The 17,731-nt window shown below is 43.7% G+C and overlaps 2 protein-coding genes across 7 annotated transcripts in view; both read left to right on the forward strand.

The window, feature by feature from the left end:
• LOC137416768 (uncharacterized) overlaps nt 1–6,266 on the forward strand; it is a 40,683-nt gene extending 34,417 nt beyond the window's left edge. For 5 of the 6 annotated variants that reach the window (XM_078770256.1, XM_078770253.1, XM_078770255.1 and 2 more), the window contains one exon: nt 4,396–6,266. In XM_078770256.1, the coding sequence (XP_078626382.1) occupies nt 4,396–5,741 (1,346 nt within the window). In that variant the 3' untranslated portion in view covers nt 5,742–6,266. The remainder of the gene's footprint in view (nt 1–4,395) is intronic. The other variant, XM_078770252.1, reaches the window with a different exon arrangement.
• Nucleotides 6,267–17,225: 10,959 nt separating this feature from the next.
• The window catches only part of LOC137416771 (uncharacterized), a 146,536-nt gene continuing 146,030 nt past the window's right edge, over nt 17,226–17,731 (forward strand). Inside the window, exon 1 of the mRNA XM_078770257.1 lies at nt 17,226–17,298. The gene's annotated coding sequence lies outside the window, so the exon portion shown is untranslated. The remainder of the gene's footprint in view (nt 17,299–17,731) is intronic.

Consider the following 17,731-nt stretch of genomic DNA (forward strand, 5'->3'; position numbering starts at 1 on the left):
TATATGTTCATATCTTAATCCAATCATAAAATTGTCAATTTAGTCCTAATATATGTCTGTACCCACAAGATGGTTGTATATATTTTGCATGTGTGTTACATGTGTCCGACTCAATCAAACTGGAAAAAAAATGCTTTGCTGGACTCGTGCAAGATCTTTCACAAATTATGCAAACTTCCCAAAGACGTATCTTCCAAAAGCATACCATTGCCCTTGAATTGGTGATCACAACCCTTTCGTACTCAAACAACATCATAATAATACATAGTACTTATCAATTTTGTATCCCAAAGTTGGGCCGGATCTGGATTCAGAATTGAATCAAAATCTAATCGGCTTATCCTCATTATTTTAATCAATGTATTCGCCAATTTTCCAAATAGCTAATTTAACATTGCCCTTCGCTCGATTTCTCAATGATGAAGAATACAACCTCTTCTCTGCAACTGTTAGTTCAACAGACAAAAATTTCTTTCCTCATGAATACACCATTCATTCATAAAATAATAATTTAACCCAATGAGAATGTCTCGTATGCAGAGATATCTGGAACCTATATCATATTCAATTTTTTCCAATGACTGTACATCCAAACCTAGATATTTTGAGTTTCGTAACTTTAATACCCCAAATTTTCCATTCCTTCCCTACCTGATCCTTAGATTCAGGGATGAATTCTTTTTTAGGATCATGTTGCATAGAGCATTATTTTTACCAAACAGTGTGAACTTATTAAACTGCACCATTACCTCTGCCATCCAACAATTAACATTAGCTTTGCCATGATGTCGCTATATGACATCATAACCCCATACAACTCTTCGTCACTTGAACATCCAATTGAAAAAATCTCATTTAATAGCAATCATATTAATTCCGACCCTCAAATTTAAACAAACAAGGTCACAACATCATCCTATTTTCAACAAAGCTACATGTGGAGAACATGGAGAAGACAAACAAACGATCCACAAACGATCCTTGTCAACATTCTCCCAATTATTGTCAATTTTCATCTTCATCCGGTTTTCCTACAGGATTAACTTGATAATTAAAATATGTCTCCGATTTGTCAATATTTCATCAGTACTATATTCCTGTAAAAAAACAATTCTTGTTTATGTTCTGTGCTTTATTGGTGACACAGAAAGATAGATATTAACATTATGAAGTCCCATTAGATATGGGTGATGATCATGTGATCCCCATTTATTATTTCCCTCAACTTCCATTTATCCAGGTGTCCTATATGACTCCTAAAGTAAATGTGATGTGGGGAAGGTGTTTATCATTTCAATGAGACTCTTGGTGGTTTAATGCCTGTGTGTGTGTGTGTGTATATATATATATATATATATATATATATATATATATATGCTCCCCCTTTATATATATATATATACTAGCTGAGGTACCCGGGTTGAATGAGAATAAGACAAATATATGATGAAAAGAACATGTATATTTTAGAGCAATATCACAGTACATTTCCTCCATGACGTTTTGTCAATTTTCAATTTCTCAAAACCTCTGGGTATACAACATTTCTGGTTTTCTTACTTGGTGCCAAGATATAAAGATTGCTTGGTTTTCCAACCCTCGAGCAGCCCACGTACAGCTGGCCATGGGCAAACACTTGTTCTGTGAAGTTCAGGCCTACAACCTTCATTGATTGCCCCTGCGCCTTGTTGATGGACATAGCAAAACATAGCCTGATGGGGAACAGAATCCTCTTGAAGGAGAATGGAAGGTCAGGTGGAATAAGTGGTATCCTTGGAATGAATACTTTCTCTCCTCTGTATTGTCCTGAGAGGATGGTTGCCTCTAGGACATGCGGCATCATTTGCTGGATTGTCATTCGTGTTCCATTACACAGCTTTGGTGGATCAAGATTCCTTAGAAGCATGATTGGTGCTCCCACCTTTAGAATCAACCTGTGTGTTGGGAGTCCTTGAGGCTGAAGACTGTTGAGAAACTCAGTTGGGAAGTTTACTGCCTGATCTTAATCTGTCACTTTGTCAAGAGAATCATAATTTATTTCATGACCGGGAAGTTGGTGGAGGAGCAAATTGTTGATCTCTTGAACAGCATTGTTCTTGGGGGCCAAAATGGCTCTTTCAGCAAGCCATGATGAGTCCTGGAACTGGGTCTCCATATTGGGAAAGACGTTTTTGATCAAGTCATCTTTTGTTTCAACAAACTGTCCAAATGGTAGAATTATTTGTTCTGATGCATCTTGAGGGTATAGGCCATTGCCAACTTTCAAAAGCTGGCTTGAGAACACCCCTGCAGTGTTGTCACCAAGAAGGTGGACTCTCATGTTGGTATTCAGGGTAAGTCTTTGCACATGTGGCCAGAGGAGATAAGAAGACTTGATACAGGCCTTGACTTGATCTGCTCTTGTGCCCCGTTGGATGACTGGGAGAGTCTGACGAAAGTCTCCAGCCAGAACAGTTGTCACACCACCCATGATTTTCTTGTTGTTGCGAATATCTTGGAGTGTTCTGTTCACTGCTTCGAATGCCTGCTTGTGGTTCATAGTAGCCTCATCCCAGATGATGATTTTGCACTGTTGAAGGATCTTGGCATTTGCTGAATTCTTGCTAATGTTGCAGGTTGGGGTGTCTTGCTTGGTCAAATCCAAAGGCAGTTTGAAAGTTGAGTGTGCTGTCCTTCCTCCTTCAAGAAGTGTAGCTGCAATTCCACGAGGCCACAGCCAGAGCAATTTCCGAATTTTGACGAACCTTGGCCAGGATGATATTAATGAGGAATGTTTTTCCTGTCCTGCCAGGAGCATCGAGGAAGAATATCTTGCCAGCATCATCATCAACACTCTTCAGGATAGAAGTAAAGGCTTGCTGTTGGTCCTCAACCATTCTTGGGACATTCTGCTCTACAAATGTGGTCAGCTCTTCCATGTTGAAGTTTGTTTCCCTCAGAAGCCCCTGAGCCATTCCCTCAATGCTGTTTTCTGGTTGGGGCATTCCACAATTTGCCATAGTGGTTCCATAGGCAATCAGGTGCTTCTCTAGCTCGATCAGGGCTTGATTGTAGATTGCACAGTTGAAATCAATATCCACACCAGGGTTCTGACGTCTGGCCAAGTGAAGAAAGTCTTCAAACATATTTCCTTTGTGGTCCTCCCAGAGCTTCTCTGGATCCTGAATGTCACATGCTGCCAATATGATGGAAAACAGCTGCCGTAGTTGTTTTGGTGCCTGTGAGACTGCTGCCTCATCCATGGCTTTTTTCCAATGTTCATCTTCTTCCAATAGACCATGGAGTCGGCAGGCATCGCGGAAGGTGGCACAATCTTGACCATTAACCCGCCGCAAATCTTTAAAGGATGTTGGACCTCTGACAGTGTGCAGGAGAAGGCGCAGAAAGAAACAGTCTCCGTTCTTTGGATGAACTGTGTAGACTCTGCCAATTGCGCTGCTGGCATAAACTCCAGGATAATTGTCTACTGGAATGTCCTTCTTCCTGCGATTCCACGTTTTGTTCTCCCATGTGTAGCCTACAACCTTCATTGATTGCCCCTGCGCCAGAAATATGTCTTGAAATATTCCTGAAATAAGTTGTTGACCTTTTGGCCTATGTTAACCTCAAAAATAATTGGTGGTTTAATTCGGTGATCTGATATGCAAATCCTCTTCAAATTTCAAGTCAATTAGATGAAAATTGACGATTTTAGAAATTTGGCCCATATTGATATTTTCACCTTTAGACCTCAAAAATAATTGGTGGTTGAATTAGGTGACCCGATATGCAAATCCTATCCAAATTTCAAGTCAATTGGATGAAAATGTCGGGTATTGATGGCAAAGGGTTGCGAAAAAATTTTTTTAAATGTTTTAAATTTTTAAAAGGTAAAAACTTTTTTTTACACGTTAAACGTTTTTTAATTTTTAAACCTAAATTTTTTTAAACGTTAAAACAACCTAAATAAAAACCTAAATTTTTTAACCGCAACGCTCAAGGCAAAGGGTATTGGTGGTCAAATGGGGTCTCGAGGGTCTTTTTTTTGTGCAAGGTCTCGGCTCGGAGAAGAGTTACAACACAGAACAGATCATCTCTGACTTTCACCAACACATTTTGACATTCGAACCCACTTCATAAGGGGAAGGAGCTATTCTGATCTTACACTATGGAAATAACCACACGAAGGGACTGTATGGTGGTTGCCATTGCCTCCGAGTGTTTTCATAAAACCACAACAACATGAATATCTTGAGGAAAACCCAAACTTTTGCACAGTACTGTATATTTACATCAACAATTATTTTTTTTCTCCCTTTATTGCAGTGGAACAAATACATATGTACATGTTTCCGTGCGTTTGTCAGAATATCACGGTTTTTTTTATTCACAGGTGCTGTGATGTTGTATTTACAGGTGTATCCATTGAATCTACAAGGAAGACTGCACCTACTTTTATGAACAGTGTAGACACAGGCCCGCAGCACTCGCCAACTGAAATAAATAAGAGGACCTTTTCCAAACAGGGCAAAACGAATAATGAATTGTTTGCACATAATAATTTTCACCAGACTCACAAAGGAGAGAAAGATGAACACTCATACAAATGCAAAATTTGCGTGCAATCCTTCAGTTATTTATCCAGCTTCACATCACATCTGCGAAAGCACAATTTTGAGTGCCCAAACAAATGCAAAAGTTGTGGGAAATCTTTTAATCGATCATCCAACCTTACAAGGCACATGAAAATTCACAATGGTGAACGCCCACACAAATGCATATGTTGTGGGAAATCTTTTGATCAGTCATCCACCCTTTCAAAGCACATGAGAATTCACAATGGTGAATGCCCGTACAAATGCACAAGTTGTGGAAAATGTTTTAATCATTCATCCACCCTTTCAAAGCACATGAGAATTCACAATGGTGAACGCCCGTACAAATGCACAAGTTGTGGAAAATCTTTTCATCAATCATCCAACCTCACAAGGCACATGAGCATTCACAATGGTGAACGCCCGTATAAATGCACGAGTTGTGGAAAATCTTTTCATCAATCATCCAACCTCACAAGGCACATGAGCATTCACAATGGTGAACGCCCGTACAAATGCACAAGTTGTGGAAAATATTTTGATCAGTCATCCAACCTTACAAGGCACATGAACATTCACAATGGTGAACGCCCATACAAATGCACAAGTTGTGGAAAATCTTTTGATCAGTCATCCAACCTTACAAGGCACATGAGAATTCACAATGGTGAGCGCCCATACAAATGCACAAGTTGTGGAAAATCTTTTAATCGATCATCCACCCTTAAATCACACATGAGAATTCACAATGGTGAACGCCCATACAAATGCACAAGTTGTGAAAAATCTTTTGAATTGTCATCCCACCTTTCAAGGCACATGAGAATTCACAATGGTGAACGCCCATACAAATGCACAAGTTGTGGAAAATCTTTTGAATGGTCATCCAACCTTACAAGGCACATGAGAATTCACAATGGTGAACGCCCATACAAATGCACAGGTTGTGGAAAATCTTTTGATCGATCATCCACCCTTGCAAGGCACATGAGAATTCACAATGGATCTCGTGATCTCGCGATCTCGCGATCTTCGAGATCTCGCGAGATCTTGGAGACGACGGCAGGGATTTTCGAAGCTCCACACGGTCTCCACGTTTTCAAAGTTAAATCTGTTCACAATTGTATTTTGTCGAAACTATTTATCTTTCGGTGTGTGAACTTATAGTGTGCCCCTTGGAAGTTTCTTGGTGTTTATCTTTCATAAATTAATCGTTTGTTTGCCGCGTCGCGAGCCAGGCCTTGCAGCCTCAGGCTTCCCCCATCGAAGGTTGTTCCTTCCTTCGCTGGTTTGCTAGGTTTTTTGATTTTCCCTTCTCCCCAAAACTTCACCAAACATTTACTCTTTGTCGAACGTTGGAACCCCCCCACCCACCCCCCCCCCCCAAAAAAAAACAACATTTCCCCTTATCCCCGTGTGCTTTTGTTCCACCGTGCGCCTCTGTCCATGTGCGCTGTCCCGCCCCGTTTTCAAAGTTTCCATGTTTTCAAAGTTAAGTCTGTTCACAATTGTATTTTGTCGAAACTGTATTTATCTTTCGGTGTGTGAACTTATAGTGTGCCCCTTGGAAGCTTATAGGTGTTTATCTTTCATAAATTAATCGTTTGTTTGATAAACATAGTTTAATAAACGTTTGATAAACATCTACTCTTTGTCTAACGCTGTAACCCTCCCCCCCCCCCCCCACCCCCGAAAATAAAAAAAAATAAAACATTTCCCTTTCTCCTCGTGTTCTTTTGCCTCTGCCCACGTGCGCTGTCTTGCCCTGCCCCCATTATTCCCTTGCCTTGCACCTTTTGCCCTGTTCAAGTGACTCGTGGTTGTCCATCAAGGCCCTCCCCATTGGTATTTTTGTGAATATAAGATTGTTCTTCACGGTTCTGTTTAAATATGTTTAAACTTTCCCCTGGAATGTTTTATTCAGTGGTTTATTACAACACGCTGTTTTTCTTCCTATTTAAAAGGCTCCTTTCAATTTCCTCCAACTCATTCCATTTCAAAAAAATATTCAATCTCTTATAATTCTTTCTCACGACATGCTCTAAATTCTCATTCATTCCACCCCTCCTCCATCGTTCTTAAACGGATCGCTAACTTGAAAATCACAATAAACCCAATTTGTTATAAATGTTCATCTTTCATTAATCATCCACTTTCTAAACGTCCCTCTTGCCCCTCCCCTCCAAATCTCCCCCCTTGCCCCTCCCCTCCAAATCTCCCCCCTTGCCCCTCCCCTCCAAATCTCCCCCCTTGCCCCTCCCCTCCAAATCTCCCCCCTTTCCCCTCCTCTCCTAAACTCCCCCCTTGCCCCTCCCCTCCAAATCTCCCCCCTTGCCCCTCCCCTCCAAATCTCCCCCCTTGCCCCTCCCCTCCTAAACTCCCCCCTTGCCCCTCCCCTCCTAAACTCCCCCCTTGCCCCTCCCCTCCTAAACTCCCCCCTTGCCACTCTCCTCCTAAACTCCCCCCTTGCCCTTCCCCTCCTAAACTCCCCCCTTACCCCTCCCATTCAAAATCCCCCCCCCCCAACCCCTCCCCTTCATATCTACCCCCCAACCATCCCTCCCAAATTCTCCCTCATCCTACCTCCTTCTCAAAGCTGCCTCCTCCCCACTTCGTCTCACTTCTATCTCATACCTCCACCTCCCCCAACCTTCGGCCTTCCTCTGCCCCCCCCCCCCTCAAACAACCCCTCACTGTGCCTCATCCCGTAACCATCAAACCTTTCGTCCGCCTCATCCTTCCCTTTCTTGTAACTCTTCTGTAATATCTGCAACACTATCAACTGCTCTTCCTACCTCCCCCTCTCATCCTTCATCTGACCCTACCCCTCCCCTCCCCTGTCCTGCACCCGATGCTTCCCCTCTCTCCTCATTAACGGTATGGACCTCAAACATCCGGGGCCTTCGCTCAAACCTGATTGATCTCTCCATTCAGGTTGCTTCTGACAATCCAGACTTGATCTGCTTAACAGAAACTTTCCTCCTTCAAGATGTCTCTGATTCCTTAATATCTCTTCCTGGTTACTCCCTCCTCCGGTATGATAGACCTGAGCCTCGTCCTGGTGTTGGGGTGGCTATCTTTATCAAAAACTCTTCCTCACTCTCCTTGCACTGCCCTCTCTCCACCCCACCCCCAGGAGTACCTCTGGCTACGGCTTCCTCTCCGCTCCCACCTTTTGTTCATATGTGTTCTGTACCATCCTCCAAACAGTGATGACTCCATTTACATTTTGCTGTCGGACAGCATGGACCAACTTCTATCAAGTCATCCAAACTCTCTCTTCCTCATATGTGGCGACTTCAACTGTCATCATGCCAGCTGGCTGGGTGTGGGTTCATCTCTCACCAGCCATGGCACCTCAGCAAAGGACTTCTGCGACTCATTGGGACTGACACAATCTGTCAATTTCCCGACCCGGATCTCAGTCAATGGAGTATCTTCTCTTCTGGATTTGGTTATGACTAACTTCCCTGCAAATGTCTGCTGCTCTTCTTCTGCTCCAATCGGTTCTTCTGATCATGTGCTTGTTAAAGTGGACATCTCTCTGGCCATTCTCAGAGAGCCTCCTCAGTGCCAATGAGTCTGGCATTTCACTCAGGCTGACTGGCACGGTCTGCAAGCAGCCATCAATCATCTGGACTGGTCTCCCATCTCTACTGCCTCTGACATAAATTCTTCCTGGGAATTCTTCCAAAGCAAACTGCTCTCTCTCATGCACAGATTTATCCCATCTCGTCGTCAGTTGCCTTACCCTTCTTCCCGTCCATGGTACACTGAATCTTATGGTGAGGCAGTTGCCCTGAAACAACTTGCCTTTGCCTCTTGGAAGGCAAATCCAACTGAAGGCAATCTCAGTTCCTTCCACCAAGCTCGGAACAAGTGTGTGTCTACCCTCAGGAGTGCCAGGAAGCACTATCTCTCCTCACTCAAGAACGAACTCTCAAACCTGTCTCCTTCCTCCAAATCCTGGTGGCTTTTGGTGAAATCCGTTTCTGGTGTTTGTTCCCACTCCATCCCCTCCCTTACCTCAAATGGCTGCACAGTTGACACCGCATGTGACAAAGCCGAATGCCTCAACTCTGTGTTTGCCTCAAAATCTTGTGTCCCAAACCCATCTCTCTCTCTTCCCACCTTTCCCAGTCGAACCCAACTGCTCCTGGACTCTGTGTCCTTCTCTCCTGACAAGGTGGAGAAGTTTCTGTCAAACCTCAACTCTGATTCTGCAATTGGACCTGATGGCATCAGCCCACAGGTCCTAAAATCCTGTTCTTCCGCTCTTTCACTCCCTCTCGCTGTTCTCTTCACCCTCTCTTTTGCTCAAGGTCATCTGCCATCTGCTTGGAAATCAGCCAACATCACCGCTTCACAGAAAAAGGTGCAAAAACAGATCCTTGCAACTACAGACCAATCAGCCTGCTTCCAATTATCAGCAAAGTCATGGAATCCATCATTGCTTCGGATATCAAATCCTTCCTCCACTCCAATGGCTTGATCTCTGATCATCAATTTGGATTAGACCAGGTCATTCTACTCTGGACATGTTGCTTCTGCTGTCTCAACAATGGATGGAGGTCCTCAATGCCAAACGAAATCAGAGCTGTCTAACTTGAAATATTACGTGCCTTCGATACGGTCTGGCACCCAGCTCTGCTCACCAAACTCTCCTCCTATGGTATCCATGGAAACCTCCACTCATGGCTTGCGGACTTCCTCTCTGGTCGAAGGCAACGTGTGGCCCTGAATGGATTTCTCTCATCTGCCCTTCCTGTTCTGGCTGGAGTTCCCCAAGGTAGTGTTCTGGGCCCTGTGCTATTTCTGGTCTTCATCAATGATCACTCCGACTCTCTGGAAAATCCTCTCTCTCTCTTTGCTCATGACTCCACTATCTGCCGCTCCATTCCTCATCCCTCAGATCGGCAGTCTGCAGCCTCCTCACTCTCTGCATACCTGGAAAAAATCACAGACTGGTCAAACAAGTGGAACACGTCTTTCAATCCTGACAAATCGCACACTCTTACAATGTCTCTCCGAAAGGACCGACTGGAAAACCCTCCCATCTACTTTCTCAACAATCCTCTCCAAGAAGTTCTGTCACTCAAGCTTTTGGGTCTCACTATCTGCCATGATCTTTCTTGGGAAAACCACATTTCCAAGCTGGCTTCCAAAGCCAGTCGCTGACTGGGCATCCTCCGTCGTGCGAAGTCCTTCCTTGGCACACCTGAGCTCCTCACCACATACAAGGCTTTCATCCGCAGCTCAATGGAATACTGTTCCCCCCTCTGGGCTGGTGCTCCTGCCTCACACCTAGCTCGGCTTCATGCTGTTGAAACCAAAGCTTTCAGAATCATTGGAATCTCCTGTGATGAAGTTAACTCCGAGGGCCTTTCACTCACTCACCGCAGGCAGGTTGGTGGCCTTTGTCTTCCACCGACTCCTCTCCTGCCTTGCTCCCCCAGCTCTCTCTGTGCTCTGTCCCCCAAATATTCTTCCAGGTCACACAAGATCTGCCAGCAACCCTCTCGTGGTTAAACTGCCAAAATCTAGGGTCTGTGCTCACCTTCACTCTTTCATTCCCCTTTTCTCCTGCCTCTGGAACAAACTCCCTCACTCTCTTCAATCCCACTCCTCCCTCCAGGTCTTTAAAATAGCTGTTCACCACCATCTCTTATCTCCCCCCATCCAAAACCTTGATCTTTTCTACCCCCGCTAATTTCACCCCAGATCCACTTTTTGGAAATTCCAACTTCTTTCCTGGAAGTCCTTGCAGTGTTCATATGTTTTATACCTCGCCCACCTCCCCCAAAGCCCTCGCCCTCCCACATTTCTCCCGTTGTCCCTGCTCTCAAATGTTGTGTTTGTGTCCTTCCCCCTCTCTCCCCATCTTGTCTGCCGCTCCCCTTATTTTTTGTGTTTTGTGTGTCGGTTTGACTTATTGTGTGATTAATGTTGGCTCTTTCACGAGCCTCGATCTTGTTTAAAAAAAAAAAAAAAAATGATGAACGCCCGTACAAATGCACAAGTTGTGGAAAATCTTTCAAGCAGTCAGCCCACCTTGCAAAGCACATGAAAATTCACACTGGTGAACGCCCATAAAAATGCACAAGTTGTGGAAAATCATTTAATCAGTCATCCACCCAAAAATACACACATAATAATTCACAACAGAGAATGACCGTAGAAATGCACAGTTTGTAGAGAATTTTTTTAATCGGTCAAACCTCCTGAAAAACACGTGGCAATTCACAATGGAGTACAAGGAGATTACCAAAAAGAGAATGTTTATGGAAATGCAAATTTGTGTAAAATCCTTCATTAAATCATGTGAGCTCATGAAACACCTCCTATTGCTCTCCCCTCCCTCCAACACCAGGTCCTCCCACTCCCAACCTGAAGGAATGAATCCCCTCCCCACCACAACTTCTCAATCCCCCCTTCCAAATCTGTCCAATCTTTACTCTATCTTCCCTTCCCTCCACAACTCCTCAACCTCCCCGCCCCCCTTCGAAATCTGTCCAATCTTTACTCTCTCTTTCTCTCCCCTCATCCGACTCCCACTAACAAAAGCAAAATGGGCATTCCCAAATCGAAGCAGCAGAATATTTAACACATTTGCTCCTGTATAATGCCATCACCGACTTCACAGAAATCTGTCCCAGTCGCCTGTCCAACTCGCAATTTTAAGAGAAAATAGTTGAAAATAATGGCAAGGACCTGCGCAACTTCTGTGGTAAAAACGCTGCTTGAGAGAATGCCACAGAGGTCATTTGACCAGGCAAGTGTTGCCAACACCCCGCCTTAGGCGCCCAATTGGGCTCCTTTGGATCAGACTGACCAGGTGTCCCGTATTTTATGGGATTGTCCTGTTTTATACTCAAATGCTCCCCGTCCCGTTTCAAACCTTCCCGCGACGCCATTTGTCCCGTAGTTTTTTGTCCTCCAAACAATATTTGAAAAGGGAAAGGAAAGACGGCATGCAGGGCTGGCACATACCCAACCATCATGGCAATAATATGCTGTAAATAAGACCAAGCAGCAGCCGGAAACGAAACAATGACGGCATCATTGGACCCGTCACATGGGACTGGGAGTGATGAAACTTTGAAGGGCCAAAGTTCACTGATAAAGAGGAAGGTGACCACAAAATGGACGTCTGTCTTTCGCGACGACTAGCTGATTTCCATAAGTTATGACTGGGTGATGAAAGATACTGAAAATTGTCATGGAGATTACTGCACAGTTACAATATTTCAACAGTATCTTTCAGAGTTTCTCCATTTCCACGGCGGCTTCGGTGATATCAAGCAGCATGCTGCAGGAAGCATGCACAAGTCTAAATTGATGGTTACCGCAACAAGCCAAGGGATCAAAATCTTCTTCACAGTCAAAGACTTCAGAAGCAGAAAAGGTAACCTTTATAATAAACAATCCAAAGAAAACTTGGTAATTATTTAATTTTTCACTTCAACATGTTGCGATTCTCATTTTCTCATCAGACTTTTTAAGATAAACTTCCAGCATTTTCTCAATTTTTATTGCATGTTTCCATTTGGAAACATGTTTTCACGTTATTTCAAAGAGTAAAGATGGGATTAATGAAAACTTTTTGCCTTAACATGTAAATATGGTGATGTTTATCCATTTGATCAAACGAGCAAAGAACTCTATGGACGGGATATTTCCCACACTTTTATAATATCCCCTCCCTCCACCCCGAACTGCCAGAACTTTTCATGGGTGCAAAAGGGTAATTCTAAAAGGATCTAAAGGGCAATTCTAAAGTGTAATTGGAATGGGTTCTGAAGTGTAATTGTAATGGGTTCTAAAGGGTAATTCTGAAAGGTTGGAAAGGGTCATTCTGACGGGTTCAAAAGGGTAATTCTAAAAGGTTCAAAATAGTAATTATAAAGGGTTCCAAAGAGTAATTCTAAAGGGATCTAAAGGCTAGTTGTAATTGGTTCTAAAGCGTAATTCTAAATGGTAATTGTAATGGGTTCTAAAGGCTAATTATAATGGATTCTAAAGCGTAATTCTAATGGGTTCTTAAGGCTAATTATAATGGATTCTAAAGCGTTATTCTAATGGGTTCTTAAGGCTAATTATAATGGATTCTAAAGGTTTCTAAATGCTAGTTGTAATGGGTTCTAAATGGATCTAGAGTGTAATTGTGATGGGTTCTAAAGGGTAATTCTGAAGGTTTTTAAGGGTAATTGTGATGGTTTTAAAGGGTAATTGTAGTGGGTTCTAAAGGGTTATTGCCTAAGTGTCCCGAATTTTCGTTTCCTCGGACCTGGCCACCCTGCTGTGGACTTACCTGTCATGCCTCGTCAAAAATTGGGCTACTTTGCTTTCCATCAAGGCGTGGCACTCTTTTCAATTTCAAGATGCTTTGCAATACACTCAGACACTTGGTGAAAAGAACCTGAGCAGCTCTTAAAAGCAGCTCCAATCACGAGGACGTCACGATGATTGGATCATGTTCTTGGGCGGTGTGGACCAACGATGTTGGAGCAGAGGAAGATAAACCACTCGGCCGTGAACAGGAAGTATCCAATAGGCGTGATCGGTCGCCATTTTAGTATGCAACTGCCCAAGCAACTAAGAGCAAGGCATTACACAACATTAGACCCAAAATGCCTTCCTACAATCATGGACGTCCACAGGGGACAAGACGCACAATTTTTGCCGCCCTTTTAATTTTTTTGCCCTCCCTCTGAAATTTATCTGGCGAATGCCCATGCCTACAATGTAAGCGAGAATCGCAATCTCCATCGCCATGCCATCTAAAAAAACAATAATAACTTGCCATATCTTGCGTAACAGTTGTGGGAGCAGTTTATATTTATCAATATTTACCCACTTCTCGTCTGAACCAAGAAATGGTAGAAAACCTCTTTACCATAAAGGAGGAAAGGTGGGTGTAGTGACGATCCATCTGCAAAGGTCTCACCAACAAGAAAAGAATGAGTCGATCGGTGCAGTTTGTCACACCTGTTCAGCATACATAGAATAAATGTTGCTACTCCTATTGCTCAACTCAGGCCTCCTCAGCAGAAGACACCAGCATACATCTCTGGTTACATGTGTCGCAGAATCCTTAGTGGACATGAATTGCTGTCATCGTGTCTGGTTTGCAGAAAGGCTCTTCGAAGAAGTGGTACTGAATTGGATGATCCCGCCCTGCTCTTCATTCACAACAGGGCATACGACATCCAAGTCCAACTTTCAATCTCTGAAATTCACACATCAGATGAGTTTCTGCACTTTTTGTTCACACTGTGAGGAAGCGTTTCACACAAAACACAACGTCACAAAACACGAAATAATAATAGGAAAATCGGGCTGTAATTATTAAAATAAGAACATCACGTTCTGTGACACTGACTTCATGGGAGCACCCGCTCACGTTCTGCGAGAGTGCGTCATCGCGTTGTTTATGACCTCACGGGTGGAAGTTCCTCACTGCCGTCATTGGTTTGGGAGTTGTGGGTCTTGCGAGCTTTGTCAGGAGGTGAGGTAACGTATCTGTACTCGTGATCATATTAAGGAATTATCAAGTTATTCATGAGAAATGTATAATGATTGTGTTTGTTGAGGGGAAATGTTTGAACATGAGAAATGTACGATGAGGGAGAAAAGAGGGAGCTGTATGGGATTCACACGTTCGCTCATTTTGTCAAACGTGGCGCCGATGATTATGACTGAAGAAGAAGAGGAATATGATGTGGGATCTGTGAACTCGAGCATCAAACTAATCATATTCCATCTTTTATCCGTTTAGCGTGTTTCTGTTTTGAAATCTGTTCCGAGAGATCTTCCTTTTCTGAGGTTGAATTTGGGCTCTCTCGATGACAGACACACACATACTTTTGTTAGCTTTTCCCGTCACTTGGGACGGTTACTCTTCCTCGTATCATATATACACATAACAAGAAAGAGCAATCGGAGATTGCAGATGGCGGCCGAACCACGTGACCGATGACATCATTATTTCTTTTCCCCACCAATTTATCCCGAGATGACGCTCAAGAAATTTCATCTTGATCAGGTGAAGTTTTGTACTTTGAATTATGACGTCATAATGGAGGCACCTATTACATCATCATTAACATATTTTATTCCCCATGGAGAGTTCTTTATAATGAGCCATGTCTCAATTTTTTCTATGCCGTGCTTTCGGTGATATGGAGGTGGAAAGTTTTTCGGTTTTTCCAAGATGACGGCTATACCACGTGATGTATGATGTCATAATTATAATTTAAAAATGATACAGGTGGAGTTGCACCTATGGTGAAAATTTCCTGTCAATAAGACCAAAGGTTGCAGAGAAAACCATATTTATTCTGTGAGTTTGAGGCTTTGTTTGTGAGGACAAACAGACAGCCAAACAGACAAGTGAAATACCCTCTCCTCAGGCAAGGGTAAATATGAAGATGGTTGTGTTCTGCAATATCCTGGAGATCACATCGACATTAAACAACATTTAATAAACGATGGTATTCATGGAATACTTACCCTGCTCAGTCAAATTGGTGTGAGCCAAATAACTTCTGTTCTTGAAGGATTTTTTTCTTTCATCCAATATGGCTGCCAGACCACGTGAGCGATGACATCATAAATTTATATTCTCCAATATAATTGTTGTGGAGATCACACTCAATAAATTTCAAACTGATCAGATTAACTGGTGTTGTCCCTGTCGAATTATGACGTCATTGTTAACAATACTTTTCCCCATTTGGAGTTCTTTACAATGAGCCACGTTTAAATTTTTTCCATGGAGCGGTTTCGAAGATATAGAGGTGCAACGTTTTTCGGTTTTCCTAGATGGCGCCTGTACCACATGACCGATAACGCCATAATTATCATTAAAATATTCTGCAGGAGGAGGCACTCCTACTGTGAAAATTTCATGTCTATCAGACCAATAGTTGCAGAGAAAAAACAAATCGTACTGATTGGATGAAGCGTTATACTTTTCTAGTTATGACTTCATAATGAAGGTACCAATGACATCATCATTAACATATCTTATTTTACATGGGGAGTACTTGACAATGACATTTGTTTCAAATTTTCCATGGAGCGGTTTCAGAGATATGGAGGAATGAATTTTTTCCAAGATGGCACCCGTACAACATGACCTCTGATGTCATAATTATCACGAAAATTCTCCAGGAGGAGGCGCTCCTACGGTGAACATTTCGTGTCAATCGGATCAACGGTTGCCGAGAAAATGAATTTGAAAAATGCAGACACGCCATGTACACCACACACACACCCGATCGCCTAACCCTGTTTTTGACTTCAGGAGCGCAGGGTAATAAAGTATCACTGATTAACTTGATGAGGAGAAAGATGCGGGCGCCCTTGACAAGGAGCAAGATGAGGACTCCTTGATGAGGAGCAAGATGAAGACCCCCTTGACGAGGAGCAAGATGAGGACTCCGTGATGAGGAGAGGAATCCCTTGATTAAAGCCCGAGTGGGATACAGCAGTTGCTGCTTCACGCTGGAGGAATTGTTCATTGATCCAAGTCCCTCCTCCCTTGTCCACGATGCACGAGTTGAGGGAAAACTCGTCCATAGTGTCGGAATTTGTTAAAAGTGTGAAAATACACATTACACCATCATGGCTTGTTCTAACACCGGATCCGGAACCAATGTCTGTTTCGCGGGTCCAGCACGACCATTGTCGTTCCTGGTTTCTCTGGTTCTGTGGTTTCTCTTCAATTGGTGGAGGAGTGGTGGAGTGGTGTATGACCATGCATTTTGGCCCTTCGGGGTCAGGATGCATGTGTTTTGAATGACAATGTGCTTCAGCCTTTGGGTTGAGGTGCAAGTGTGTGATGGGACAGCCTTGATAGACAGTGTACCTTGGCCATGGGGTCAAGGTGCACGTCCAAGGCTGTTTAAATGTTTGGTTTTTTAACCTTTTTCATCGTTAAAAAGGCAGGCCTTAGTGCTGGCCTCATAAGCACCAGCGCGACCATTGTCGTTCCAGGGTTTAATCTACACATTTTGAAGATCGTTCTCCCGAATGAGTTCAGTTCAGGCTCCAATTGAACTTTCTGAACTCGAACATCGATCGGAGAAATCCGTGGATCGGGATTTGGGATTTGGGAATGATGTTTGTTTTGATAAATGATAATGAGGAGAACGAGTTTGTTCTTTAAAGTTTGTTTTTTGAGAACGGGTTTAAAATAAACGTTATCATCACATTTAAGGTTTTAAACCCCCATGGAATGTTACCTCATTTGGTTATTCTTTCACAAGAAATAAACTTAAGGTGAAAAACATGTTGAAAATCCATATTATGTTATTAGAATAACCACGTGACGTGTGGTGAGACTTGGAGTCCCGTCTGCCCCGTTATATGGTGGACATTAAAGATTGCACGGAGAAGGCAAGTTATCGCCGGCATCCCGAATAAATTACAAATGCCTAACCTTTCGCCGAAAGTCAGTTCCTAACCGACCGGTTCGTGAAAGATTCCGGCCGAGCTTTCCCGACCAAACCCAAAGAACATGGGAATAATTGTGGCGGTGAAAGAAGTGGAGGGACGTTCCCGCTGTGAGATTTAATGACCGGGAGATCGCACTCGCGTTCTACGAGGCTACGTCATCGCGTTTTTCATGACGTCACGGGAGGAAGCTCCTCTCCTCACAGATCAAATCGCGGAAGTGTTTCGGTGTTTGTGCGTTTCTCAAACTTCATCACCAGGAGAGGTAACGTGTGTGTTCGTAATGGGATTGAGTGATAATGAAGTTATTGGTGGTAAATGAACAATGACCGTGTTTGGTTCGTTCCGTCATGAAGGAGGGTGGACACTAGATTTGTACAGAGGGTTCGATTGGGAAGACACGTGTTGCGGTGTTGTGCACAGGGTGACGGGGGGATGTGCTCCGTCAGCAAACGTTAGCTTACTGCTTGGGAAGCGGCTTGCTTGATTCTTTGGTTGGATCCCGCCGTGGTGGTTTGGGCCCGCCGTGGTGGTTAGGCCCCGCCGTGGTGGTTGGGCCCCGCCGTGGTGGTTGGGCCCCGCCGTGGTGGTTGGGCCCCGCCGTGGTGGTTAGGCCCCGTCGTGGTGGTTAGGCCCCGCCGTGGTGGTTAGGCCCGCCGTGGTGGTTAGGCCCGCCGTGGTGGTTAGGCCCCGCCATG

The sequence above is a fragment of the Myxine glutinosa genome, chromosome 1 (assembly GCF_964187855.1).
Source record: "Myxine glutinosa chromosome 1, kmMyxGlut1.1, whole genome shotgun sequence".
NCBI classification, from domain to species: domain Eukaryota; kingdom Metazoa; phylum Chordata; class Myxini; order Myxiniformes; family Myxinidae; genus Myxine; species Myxine glutinosa.